General features: G+C 33.5%; 1 protein-coding gene across 1 annotated transcript; it reads right to left on the bottom strand.

Annotated features, from left to right (window-relative positions):
* Nucleotides 1-3,343: 3,343 nt before the first annotated feature.
* On the bottom strand, nt 3,344-4,323 carry LOC124365472 (piggyBac transposable element-derived protein 2-like). Its single transcript, XM_046821456.1, has 2 exons — nt 4,229-4,323; nt 3,344-3,890 (listed from the first exon to the last, which is right to left on the bottom strand). Exons 1-2 carry the CDS (start codon nt 4,312-4,314, stop codon nt 3,344-3,346), a joined length of 633 nt encoding a protein of 210 aa, XP_046677412.1. The 5' UTR covers nt 4,315-4,323.
* Nucleotides 4,324-13,793: the final 9,470 nt, after the last annotated feature.

The following is a 13,793-nucleotide window of genomic DNA, read 5'->3' as shown; positions in this document are numbered from 1 at the left end:
TTATTGCCAGTTGCAACAGTTGCAAAATTAGGTATGCAGGAATTTCATAAAAAAAAAAATCAAACTAAGATTACAATTGAATTTCATTAATTTTTAGAGAATTAGAGATTTTAACCGTCACAGTAAATAGTTGTTAAGAATATAGCAGTGGCCAAGCCAAGGGACTATCTAGCTGTCATGTCGGGATTACTAAAACTGTATTACCCTTTAGTCCTAATTGTTAACTAATTTGCATGTAGTATAAGAATATATTTTTCTAGCTCAGCAAATAATAATTAACAAATTTGTAAAGATTATGTGGACCATCCGCATTAGTGTTTGGCATGTTGCCTTGCAACAAGATGGTTAGTAAACATTTTAAGAAAATCTTCAGAAGTCTATATCGTGAAGGAAATTTCAAAACGATATATTAAGATTTTAATTTAAAAATTATTTTAAATGACCAACCTTGGCAGGGATTGGGACTGCCTGTGCTTAAAACAGTAGCCGTGCATGCATTCACTGTTACTAGAACCAACAGCAATGGCAGCAGTGAAAACTGTGCTTAAAACAGTAGCCGTGCATTCATCACTGTTACTAGAACCAACAGCAATGGCAGCAGTGAAACTGTTATGCGCACCCAGGTTAGAGCATTCCATGGTACTAGGGCCAGTCCTTGGGCAGGTCGTCGCTCTTCTACTATGTAATAATCCCCTCCCCTATTAGGTGGGTTAATTGGGATATCTTGGTTTACGTGACGTGTGCTGCTATCTACCTCAGACGATATCAATATATACGACAATAGAGTATTGTAAATCCGTAAATTCTCACTATGATTAACTGAACTTTATAGTATGAATACTTTAAAACAGCGTCTTTTATATTGAGATAAAATATTTTTTATCGTTTTAAATAGTCTGAGCAGGTTTAGGCAGGAAAACAATACTTGAGTAAAGCGAATCCGATGGGGAAAGAAATAAAACGTTCTTGATTATCGGTTGAAATTTAAAATACTATAGGTATAGACGTTTCGCCATATTATGTTTTCCAAGTTAACCCGCATTGATGTATCTTCTTCACAATCTCTTAACAGCACAACGTGCTGATTGAGAGATATCAATATTAAATATAAGATAGGTTTGACGTTGTTTTGTTATTGATTTCCTCGATCACCAAAATAAAACTTTAAGACCTCTGCTAAACGTTGTACCGAACCTATTAAAACATTGATCGAGTGCAATGAAAAACACAAATACAAATATTCATATAGAATTAGTTTTCTGTAGAAACACTATAATAATGCAATGCATTAATTGATTATTACTTCATTACATTCGTTTGCCAAATAAATAATTAAAGTCTATATGTATTTTATTATAATTAAAATACACCATAAATATTGTGGTAAATACTAAATCTAACTTATTAGAACTGTCTACCCCCTCAAAATTAATTATTTTTAAAATACTCGTATTAAAGTATCTTATTTAAAGTAATAAATACAGTTTCATATTTTTTCAAAACTTTGAACGTTTTATTATTATTATGTACTAACTTTTATTTTAGATAGCCAATTCTTAGGAAATAATTGTGTTTAGATAGCTTTCAGAAGCACAAATAGGTCTACACCTAGTAGGTTTAACATTGTAACCCTGAGTTTTAAACTCAAATCGCTTTTTATGAATAACACACGGAAAGCAAGCAATCTCAATAAGAACCTTGAATTCTAACCAATTTAGTTTTTTTTACTTGCTATTTTAACCCAGATATGCCTGAATTATTTTTTTTTAATTTTTTTTAATTCTACAGTTTTTTTATACTATAAATGTATTCTTCAACACATTTTAACAATAATTGTAAAAAATTTCATCGTCGTTTAGTAAATAATGGGTGGCCTATATATAGGACAGTAGGAAAATATGAGTGAAATGCTAAAATATTCCAAAAATGCTTTTTATTTTTAGAAGGGTTACATTTACATTGGATATATATGTTTTTATGTACTTAATTCAACTGTGTTTTTAACAAAGATATATAAAACAAGCTTAAATAAAATTTTTAGTAAGTGCATTTGTAGTTTATGGCTTTGTGTGGTAATCAATAAAACATTTAGTATGAAGACCAACATCACACTTTTGGCATCTGGTAGTGCACTTGGCATGGCAATGCCCACATCTCGTTTGCTTTTCCTGAGGAACAACAAGGTGGTCCAATCTGTCAAACCTGGAGTCCACTTTTGATTGTTTCGATGGCCGTCCAGCCTTTGACGCGCACCCTTTACCAAATGTTTCTAGCAGGTTACAGGCAAGTCTGCGTCTGAAAGACAAGTGGTCAAGGTTCCCTCCCGCATGGCGGTGAAGTTGCCAGGCATTTTGTTCTGCACTGTCAATGCAGTCACAGATCAGAGGGAAATACCACTTCTTACCTCTGATTTGGATTCGGTACAGGCTCATATTTTGATCGCACCGGTCCACTCCGCCCATTTTTTTTGTTGTACTGGTGTATGAGGTTTGGTTGAGGGATGAAAGCATGTTTCTTGGCTTTAAGTGAAAAGCGTTTTACCTGATGTATGGGTTGTACACCAACAGCATTTGAAACAACAGTGACAATACTGTTGTCATTTCCATCTTGCAATAATTAAATTTTCATCACATACTTTTTCGTATTCAAAAGTTCCCCTTTCTTTCTTTTTCAAATCTTTACTATCAGTCAGTGGGCACTTTGCTATTCTGTTCTCTCTCACCGTACCAATAGCTCTTATATTCTTTTGGGACAGTTTCTCAAACAAAGGTAGACCAGAAAAAAAATTATCAAAATACAAGAAGTACGGGAAATCACCATTCTTCTTCAGAACATCACAGTACTGCAAAACAACACTGGCACCAAGGCCCAAGTGTTCATACTGAGGGTCCAAGGTGTGGCTGCTCCCTTGGTAGGGGTCTTTCCAAACTACATAGCCATTGGGTGTAGCACCAACCCAAATTTTGTAACCATAGCGAATAGGTTTGTTTCTGATGAATTGTTTCAAAACCATGCCTCCCAAAATATGGGACCATAGACTCATCAACTGAGTGGTGTTCCTCATGTGGTGCGTAATCAAAAAATGTTTTGTTCAATGCATCAAACAATGGACCGTACTTTTGCATACTTGTCATCAGCATTGAGGTTGTCATTATCACAAACATGCAAATTTGACATAATAAACTCAAATCTGTCTCTAGAAATTGCATTTACAACTAATTCATTGCGAGTGTCCAAAGCTGTTTCCCAAAACATTCGTCTTCGAGGTAATGGAACATAACCACTCAACAACAATACTCCTATGAAACATTTCATTTCATCGACAGTTACATCACCTAAACGGTTATGTAATGCCGCATAAACGATTTGTTTTCTCAACTAATAAATCTACAATATCATCATCGAAAATACAGAAAAACTGTTCCATTGGTGTTAATTTTTGTTGTACTTCCTGTCTATTACTCCAAATAGTATCATCTAGTTTTAGGTCCTCTTTGACCCATTTGTACTGCTTTTTAGTGAATGGCTTACTAACCTTTTTTGCTGGTTTCTCTTCAGTGAAATTCTGAATTCGTCTTACTTTTTTATTTGGTGGCTGTGCTATGTCCATCTTCGCTGAACTAGAGGGTAAGGTTGGTTGTGATAAAGAAGGATCCTCTTCATCTTTGTTGTCACTCAGTTCAAATTCTTGGGAAACTTCAGCCGGGGCCAATAGTTGGTTTCCTGGAAGATGATGGATTGAAGTCATGTCCTCATCCCCAGAATCCTCATCAGTGACATCATCATTTGCATTGATTGGTGGCTGAATATATACGCCAATTTCTTCATCAGGTGGCACTTGGATCTCTTCATCTTCTAGCATCGTCAAAATTTCATGAAGGTTCAAGTTCCTAAAAAATTCAAAGTACGATAAATAACAAGGTTTTTCAGAATTTTTTATAAAATAACTGTAAAAAATTGTATTGATGCTTAAAACAAAAAGTTTAACCCAATTACTAAGTCACGACTTGAAATACAAGGGTCGAAACTCATTTGAGAGTGGGAAGCATTATTGTTGTACATATGCCTACTGGACTACATGTAGGACGGGCCAATTCCAAACATAACCTATAAACGGTCTGAATTTAGAACGGTCACATTTCAAGATAAATGTAATAACTAGTTAGTCAGTTATTAGGAAATGTACTTAAATAGGTTTAAAACTACGAAATAATAGTATTGTACTTACTTTTCGCACATGGCGCAGAGCTCATGAAGTTGATTGGAAATCCTAAATTTGTAAACTAGTCTAAAGAAACAAACTAGTTGAAGCATTCACTTGATTGTTTGCTCAGATGCATTCAGTAGCTCTTACTGAAGACAGCAACCACCCTGCCACCTGTTGGAAAAAGCTGAAACTACTTCAGAAGTAAGCTTTATGGAGAACACTACAAGTGTCCTAAATATAGGTCACTAGGCATATCTGGGTTAAACTATGTTAAATTTTGATCAACCTAAAATAATGATGACAGTAACTATCTTTCAGTAGTTTTAAAACTCTAAACGTGTTTTATTTGAACTTAGTAGTAATGTACAGCGTTCACTGTACGCTCTTCACGAGGCGCTGATGGAATTTTTCAAATCGGTAATGCTTGAGACGTAATAATAACTGCGAGCAGCACTAAAATGTCTCCATCTTGACTTATTATTAAAAGCCTTGTGGATTTTGATTTACACAATCATGTAGCTGGAGAATATCAAAATCATGTTTTGAGACATAAATTTAAAATTTTCACGTTTTGACTAGATTAAATATTGTTTACAAAGCTGTTGTCACTATCTGATGACATTTATTTTTTATTTTGAATAGATGTGTCACGTAACAGGCTTATATAAGGGTAAAACGAGCTATATCCTTTCAGTAACACGCAGTTTACGTCTGTAGCTTGATTTGTTCTCGTAATATCTGCTAATGATAGGCTAAGCTATAGTTCTCTTAATTAAAATTTTAGTTAAATGTGTCTTTATATTTTTAATCAATGCTCATATTTAAGTCCAGTAACCGTTCTGAGCCGGGGCTCAGTTTGGAATTTCTGTTTTGTCTTACCTTTCCCACCTCGGCCACTCTTATCAGTCGGTGGGGGAGTCACTCCGTCAAGTATTGATTTACTGACTGGTCGAGATCAGGTGGTTGACCTTGACTAGACTACTGACCAGCTGTTCACCGGCACCGGCTACTGTTCGGAGACACGTTCGGCAGAAGCTTACTGTGTTTCTGTCTGTTCTCTGCTCTTCCCGTTTCCCCATAGCTGGCTAACTCCACTACTTTCGGCAGGTAATTGTCTCTCTCAACCCTCTTAACTTTATTTTGTTGGCGGGTTTTTCTCTCCCACCCAGACACATATTTTCGTAGCTTAGTTAATAGTAGTTTATATATTATTTTGTAACTTGTGTTCCTCGTGTACGTTGTTCGTGTCGCAAAGTGTTCTTTCCTGTCTATCGTACGTTCTAAATTTGTTAATTTTTTAACTATGCCAGTTAAGTTTTTATATTTTTGCGCCGTGCTTTTCTAATCGATCCGTTCGGCGAACGGAAATTATTTATTTAGTAATCACCTTGTATTTGTTTAGTGTAAGCGAGACGGTACAGACTTTGCAAATTTTGTTACCTCGTGTTTTGGGTTGCGTGCAAAATTGTGTGGCAACATTCATGATTTCCATTTTATTATTTATTTATTGGCTTTATAGTAGCGTGAACGGTTTATAATTTAATTATTGTTATTTGGGAAATAATGTACTATTATTATTTGTAAATTATATAATTATTATTAGGCCTACCTTACAATTAATATTTAATAATAGAATTTAAATTATTATAATATTATAATAGAATGATTAAAATCCAGTGAATTATTGTTACAAGTAAATTTTATCACGCTGAATAATTTAGTATGGCTGTTCTAGCCTATAAGTAAATGTTTAAATATTAGAAAATTTGTTTTGTACGTAATATTTAATATTGTCACCAAGTAGTGTATTTTATAATACTTGGTGTCTTGAGTTATTTTTAGGAAATAGTCTTTTGATACTTAAAAGGTACTGTTAGTTACAGATGGTTATTTTTAATTGTTAAATTTAAATATTTTATATATACTTTGTGGCAAACATAATTAAGTTTTTATTATTTCTCAGGTTGCAATAACATTTTTCTAAATATCTACTGGTTATGTTGGGATTCAACAGGGTCCCCGTGAGTGCCGTCAGCGGGACTGGTGCGGCGAGTCTGACCACAGCACTGAAACCAAAACTGAATTTGGTTTGCCAGCGCTACTGTACCGGCATCCAACCGGAGACGTGTGTCCCCTGTTCCCCGACATTAATATTTTTATGTTAAAGTTATATCATATTTTTTTACCATTTTTGTACCTTTACCAATAAATAATTATACCAATAAATAATTTTGTACCACAATAGTTTATTAATAAAGTACTATGTATAAACCGGGGAACAGGTAGACACTTGCACCCGACATTTATATATTTTATTTTAAAGTTATATCATATTTTTTGTACTATTTTTGTACCTTTTTGTAATACCAATAAATAATTTTGTACCTCAATAGTTTTTTAATAAAGTACTATGTATAAACCGGGGAACAGGTAGACACTTGCACCCGACATTAATATTTTTATTTTAAAGTTATATCATATTTTTGTACTATTTTTGTACCTTTTTGTAATACCAATAAATTATTTTGTACCTCAATAGTTTTTTAATAAAATACTATGTATAAACCGGGGAACAGGTAGACACTTGCACCCGACATCAATGTTTTATGTCATGGAAAATCTACTTTCGTGTCTTATCGACCCTAGTAAAATATAGTAAGTTAACATAGAACTTGCTCTATACTCTTCCCAATAAGAAGGTATGTAATATATCGGTATCCACACAATTCAACACAACTGTGTGAATATTGCAAGGCCAAATCCAGCCAAGGTCCAAGACGGCCGAAGCGACGTGCCGCTGGACAACGGAAGGCCATCTGGAGGGTTTTATGGTCTTATTGTTGTCAACAGTAGAGATATCCTTCATAATTTATGAGGGTTGCAGGTGTTCGTCGGTTGCTCCCGATTTAAAAAGATTGGTCTTTCCATTCACTTCCAGAATTTTTAAAACGTTTCATTTATTAAAAATACAAGAACTCCTTACTGTTTATTGATAAAGTACTATGTTAATGTTCTTTATCTATGAACCGGTAAACAGGTAGACACTTGCACCCACCATCAACATTTTTATGTTAAAGTTACATTACATTTTCTACCATTTTTGTACCGTTTTGTAATACCAATAAATAATGATGTACCACACTCGTTTATTAATAAAAATGCAATATGTAACCGGGGAATTAGTAGACACTTGCATTCCAAATTAACATTCTTGTTAATTTAATACCATATTTTTTGTTCCTTTTTAGTACCTCTTTGTAACACCCATGAATAATATTGTACAAACCTAGTTTATTAATAAATTACTATATATAAACTGAATAAAAGTTAGACCTTACGTTGATATTTTATGTTACTGTTACATCATATTTTAGTACCATTTTTGTACTATTGTGTACAACATTATAAAGTTGTTGTACCATCATAGGTATTTACCAATAAGGAAACCAAGGGGCACTCAATCCTTGGTCGATAATAAGAATGATTAAACGAATTAATTTATTTTATTATTATTGGACCATTAATAAATTAATAATCTGCAGACAGAGAACATATAGACACTTACAGTCGTGGTCCAAAAATCAAGTAATAAAACTTGTTTTAAGTTGTCATACTACTTTTGTAACACTCAACACGAGCTATTAATATTTTAGGACTACTTCATTATCGAAGTAAAAAATCTAAAAAGTTGATGTGCTTGAGACTGTGAATAAATGGAGACCGCTATCTGACGTCGGCAAATATGATTAAAAAACATTACACAGTTTTTAATTTATGTACAGTTTATTGGTGGTAATATACATGTCGCTTTTTACATTCTAATTTGTTTCGTAATACAGCAGTTTTACAAATAGCAAAAATGTAATCTGTAACCACTTTTTGATGTGTTAAAGAAAACATAATCCCTTAATTAAACTATAAACATGTACAATTTTAATAAATTTACCGTACTAGAGAATGAAAATAAATTATTTAATAAATTACCATCTCTTGCAATAAAATCAATAAAAATATATCATGTTTTATTATATCCACTATCTATTCGTATTGAATATTTAAATATTTTATAAATGAATAAAACAATTACATACATAGTACACCAAATTTTTAACACCCTTCTCTGTTCAACATATGTTAATATAAAAATAATAATATTATACATTAACTTTAAAACATTTTAAATATAAAATTAATTAAAACTAAATATACAATACAATTCTGATAACGATAGACAACTTATGTACATTTAGTTGAGCAGTTGTAATGTAATTTAATGAACATAATATTATATTATTGAACTTTAAAAATAATAGGCTACACAAATATTAGTTAAACATATTTTAACTTATTAATAACTACAGAGCACAATAAAAATACAGAACCTTTAGTATTACATTACTTAGTATTTTATTACATAATTTTGATTTTAAATGGTGTATAGTACGAGTTGGCATTTAATGTTGTCTTTCGTTACTGTAGGAATTATTTTATTCTGTAAGTCATCATACGTTTCCCATTTTCCATCATTCCTTTGCGCATAGGTTACATAGTGTCCCACATCTTCTTATATTGTCTGAACCAATAAAACCGATACATCCACGTAAGATAAATTCTCTTTCATTGGCCTTTATGAATGCGGCAGGTCTCGTACCTTAAGTACGCACTGTACTAAACTTGAACTACTAACGGTTTCTATTAGTTTTAAAATAAGATAGTCGGAAGGATTCATTCTGATTATCCACTGACCTTGGCATCGAAATGATCCACCTTCTGTAACTTCCAAGCTGAATAAACAATTGGCTTTTCTTGTGTATAGTTCTGGGTCAATTGTTTGTTGCAAAAAACCAATTTCTCGTTGAGAATTTATGTAAACAGTCAAAGGTACTCTTCCAAAACTATATTCCTTTCTTGGACAGTTAGTAGTCGTACATACACTGTGCTCATTAACCGAAGGTTCTGAACGCAACATCTGTGTGGCCAACGGTGAAATACATATCTCACATGGTACTCTTTTAATACCCTCTGGTAAAGTAGTAATTCCTTTTGCACTCAGCTATTAATATTTCGCCTCTTATCAAGTATGTTTTTCTTGAGATGCCATTCAGTACCATATCCTTCACAAATTTCATAAATATATTTTCTGAATTTTGTACTTTGTTTCTGAACTGCACACTATCTGAAAATGCTATACAAAACAATTGTACTAGACTGTCAAATGCACAGGTGTTTGATAATATAACCTTTTCTTTGCCAATTGTTAAAGGTTTAAGTCCAAATAGATTTCCATTTTTAAGTAGACAATCGTGACCAATGCCCGTGCACTTGACATATTAGCAAGTGTAATTTCCGTGTTGGGTTGAAGATATGAGCTGTGTTTTCTTTTTCCACTTTCAACTCCAGTCACTAGTCCTCTCCAGTTTTCTTTTTCTCTCGACTCTCTAATTCTTTCTTGGATTTTTTTCTACTTCTCAATCAGAAGTAACATCAAGCATATCTTTGCTGAAATCATCTTTCTCCTTTGCAGCAGCAATTTTCATAGCCCCTTCAATAGACGAGATGTGGTGAAAAACAGTCATCAACTCTCATAGGCAATGTCACGTGTTTAAAAATTATGTTTTTCAATATATTGAATTCAGATTCGACCGCAGCTGAACTGGCCGTAATGCCTCCATATTCAAAGATAGGAACCATAATACTTGTCCAAGTAGGTATTAGTGGTGATATCTCTAGGATTTTCTTAACAATATCTGGAAGATATTGCTGATTTCCTCGGTTGCCAACAACTCTATTATCCTCAGCATTTTCAATAATTGAGACTACCATGCGATAAAATATGTTGCTTTCTTTCCCTGAACATTTCATACCCTGTGTTTTCGGAATTCTCGGTTTTGTTACTTCTTCCTGTTCAGTGACATCCTCGTCTGTTGTAGTAAATCCTCCAAATTTTTTAATTAAAAATTGTTTACTTTCTTCACATGGTGTATCATTTCCTGCCATATCCGAGCCTTCCGTAGGTGATATGGCAACTGTAATTACATGTTTTAAAATATTTTTTACGTCTTTGATGCTGGTGGATTGTACAATTTGACATAAGCACCTGACGTAAAATTGCTTTGTTATTTTTAATGCATTTTTTAAACATCTCCAAGTAGTAACTAGCTTAACAACATGTGCTACATCGTTACGAACGAAACAGTTTGGTATGTCAGGCACAGAACATTCTTCTGTAAGACCCAAAAGTTGTGCACAGCGTCCACAGTAAGCTTCAAGTGACGGCAATGAAGTAAAAGCTTGGACGCAGGCTGACATGATAGCTGTGGACATATTACGTTACATCGCACCGGAGGAAGCATGCTAACCAATGGCGCAATGTTTCTGTGTCGTGCCTCTCCGAAAGAAGGTTGCAAACTGTATACATTTTCTGTGACTCTTTGTCTCTAACCACAAAGCTGTATAAAAATATGTTGCCTGACTTTACTCCCGGAGCTCTTTCCAAGCGCTTTACTACTCCTCCAGTGGCATCAATTGATGCAGAAACAGGAAAGTTGTTCTTACAGTGTTGTCTATATACATGAATTTGCGCAGAACTATGGTACCTAACTGAAAATTTGTCATAACTAACGTCTCTTATTATGTTAACAAATCTAGAAGTATGCATAGCTTTCCCCAGGGCTACAATGGGGTTTTCATCTGCTCGTAAAGAGCTAAGATGTTTGGCTTTTGCACGTCTTAACTGACTTGTAGAGGGCAAATGCGCAGGTTCTGGTTCTCCAAAACACATGAGTTTATCAGCTTGACATCTTTGGTACGCGGTTGATGCTATATTTTTGTCTACAACATCATCCAAAGCTACTTTTAAAGCATGTCCAGGTAATCTCTTTTTAAATTTTTTGGGTGTACAATATTAAATTTTCCTTCATATTTGCAGACGAATTCAGCATTTTCCCCTTCTTCTGGCAATTTGGACATGAAGGCATGAAGTTTTGATTTACAAAATGTGCAATTACCAACAATCGTAATAGCATGCAAAACATCTGACATTGATACTCGCCCTCTGGAGTACGAAAGTTTACATGGCAGTTTTGTATATTTCCATAAATATGAATTGAAAACGTGTGTCCATGTGTGTCGTTTTAATTGAAAATATTTCCTCTTACCAGTTTTCCCGTCCTTGTATGTGGCATGTTCTGGTCTCATATCATTCCAGTCTTCCCTGCTTAAAGTTATTTTAAATTTTTTTACTTCTTCTGCGAATTCATCACTGGAAGAGTTTGCTGAAACTTCCTCTTCGTTACTGGACGAGGATATTTGTTCTTCATTCGCGGAATCCACAGAGCTGGTAGATCCATTAGGGTGAAGAAGGGTAGTTAAGAGCCCGTACCTTTAAAAACAGACATCAGGATAAGAGAAGTAGCAGGATTTCAGCAATGAAGTAGTAATGAATATATATATATATATATTTATTGAAATTATACATATATATATATATATATATATAAATGGCAATAGCCTTATTTAATTTTTCAACATCAACATTTAATCACAAAAAGTACTTGCTCTACCGGGACTCAAACCCGGATCTCTCACTTGTCGGGTGAATGTGCTATCATTACACCACAGAGCGCTTACTTTTTCCGATTCAGTTATTTTGTATTTGGCCGTATTTGTCACATATGTGTTTAAATATGCAAACTAACATATAATCGGAAGACCAAATACCGGCGGAACAAGTACTTTTTGTGATTCAATGTTTATTGAAATTAAATAAGGCTATTGCCATTTATACTATTTAATGTAAATCAAAGTTGTTTGACAGGAATTTGGTCTTCCGATCATATGTTAGTTTGCATATTTAAAAACATATGTGGCAGATACGGCCAAATACAAAATAATTGAATCGGAAAAAGTAAGCGCTCTGTGGTGTAATTGGTAGCACATTCACCCGGCAAGTTATATATATATATATACGCCGCTGAAGGGTAACTGCTAGTATATCTTATATATATAAAAATCTTGAGTCACGATGTATGTTGCCAATAAACTCCAAAACGACTGAATCAATTTCAATCACATTTCACATGTATCCGTAATTTAGTCTAACTTAGAAGATAGGATAGTTATTATCTGAATTATTCGCTTATGTCGTGAATATAAACGAATAAAATGAAGAACAGTTTTCAAAGCGCCTGCACATTATAACCTGCAATTACGAGATAGATACGTATATTAAACAGTGAAACACTATTTGAAGGCGCTAAGTTATGATGTATAATTGTCTAAACTAAATTTTTGGTTGAACTTAAAGGTTGAGTGGTAGACCACTTTGTAATAAAATACATTATGCATGTACAATACATTTTTGACATATTTTCTTGATCGTGACATCAAGGTAAAATCTACATCGGGGTTGGAAATATAATTTACTTCAACCAGAAATGCTCATACGCGGGCAAAACTTACGAAAAGCGTGCGAAGCCGCGGGAAACAGCTAGTCTATATATATAAATGAGAATGTTTGTTTGTATGTTCCGTTATAACTCTGGAACCAATGCACGAAACATCGTGAAAATTTTGTACAGTGATTCTACACGTTCCTGGAAGTAACATAGGCATACTTTTAGAGAGGTATTTGGTCCAATTTTAATAGTTTATTTTATTAATTTTTTAATTATAAATTGTTGTTGATGTTGGTGTGTTTTATATTGGATCCGACAGACTGCGCTACGACACGTAATACAAAGCGAACTGATACTTAACAGCTGATAATACTTTCAGCTGAAGTTCATCAAAGAGGCAGAAACATTTGTTTACATTTAAAATTTAAAACATTTTTATTGTAAAGTGCTTGATCAGTAGTGTTTTTAAATTCAGATTGCATCAATGATCAATAAACTATTTAATTTAAAGAAAATACTGTTAAACGCTATTATGAAAACAACCTCATTATATAAATCCGTGAATGTTTGCACATAAGGTAATCTAATTTGGTTACATCGAAGGTAAATGAAAAGAGCCGAAAGAAGACACTTTATGATCGAAACTTGGTTTCTTTGATACATTTTCTTGAAGGCAGACTCCTAAAATAATACTGGAAATATCTTAGACACAAAATTAATTTTAACAGACCAAATGTGATTCTTTATAACCTAATTAGTTTACCGAGATTCATCCGTATACAGTAACTGTTCTAAATAACTTATCAACACCTAGCAAAAACCACGAAAGATAGAGGCAGGAATATGATACATACCTTCATAATGCGCCCAAGAGGCTCACGAAGGAACGACTGTCAATTATCTCAGCAATGTTTAGAATGTGATAGAAAACGAATAAGTTAATATAGTGTACTGTTTTTCAACGGGAAATTGCGTGCGAAGCCGCGGGAAACTGCTAGTATATATATAAATGAATGTTTGTGTGTTTGTCCTTTATAGACTCAGAAACTATTGGACAGATTTTGATGAAATTTTTTGATTGTTTGCAGTGGAATTCGAGAATGGTTTAGATTCACAATTCGGTCAAATTTAAAAAAGTTTATTTAAATAATTTTTTAATTATTGTTGTTGATGTTGGAGTGTTTTATATC

This window comes from Homalodisca vitripennis, chromosome 6 (assembly GCF_021130785.1).
Source record: "Homalodisca vitripennis isolate AUS2020 chromosome 6, UT_GWSS_2.1, whole genome shotgun sequence".
Lineage (NCBI taxonomy): Eukaryota > Metazoa > Arthropoda > Insecta > Hemiptera > Cicadellidae > Homalodisca > Homalodisca vitripennis.
This window is presented reverse-complemented; position numbering and strand designations above follow the sequence as displayed.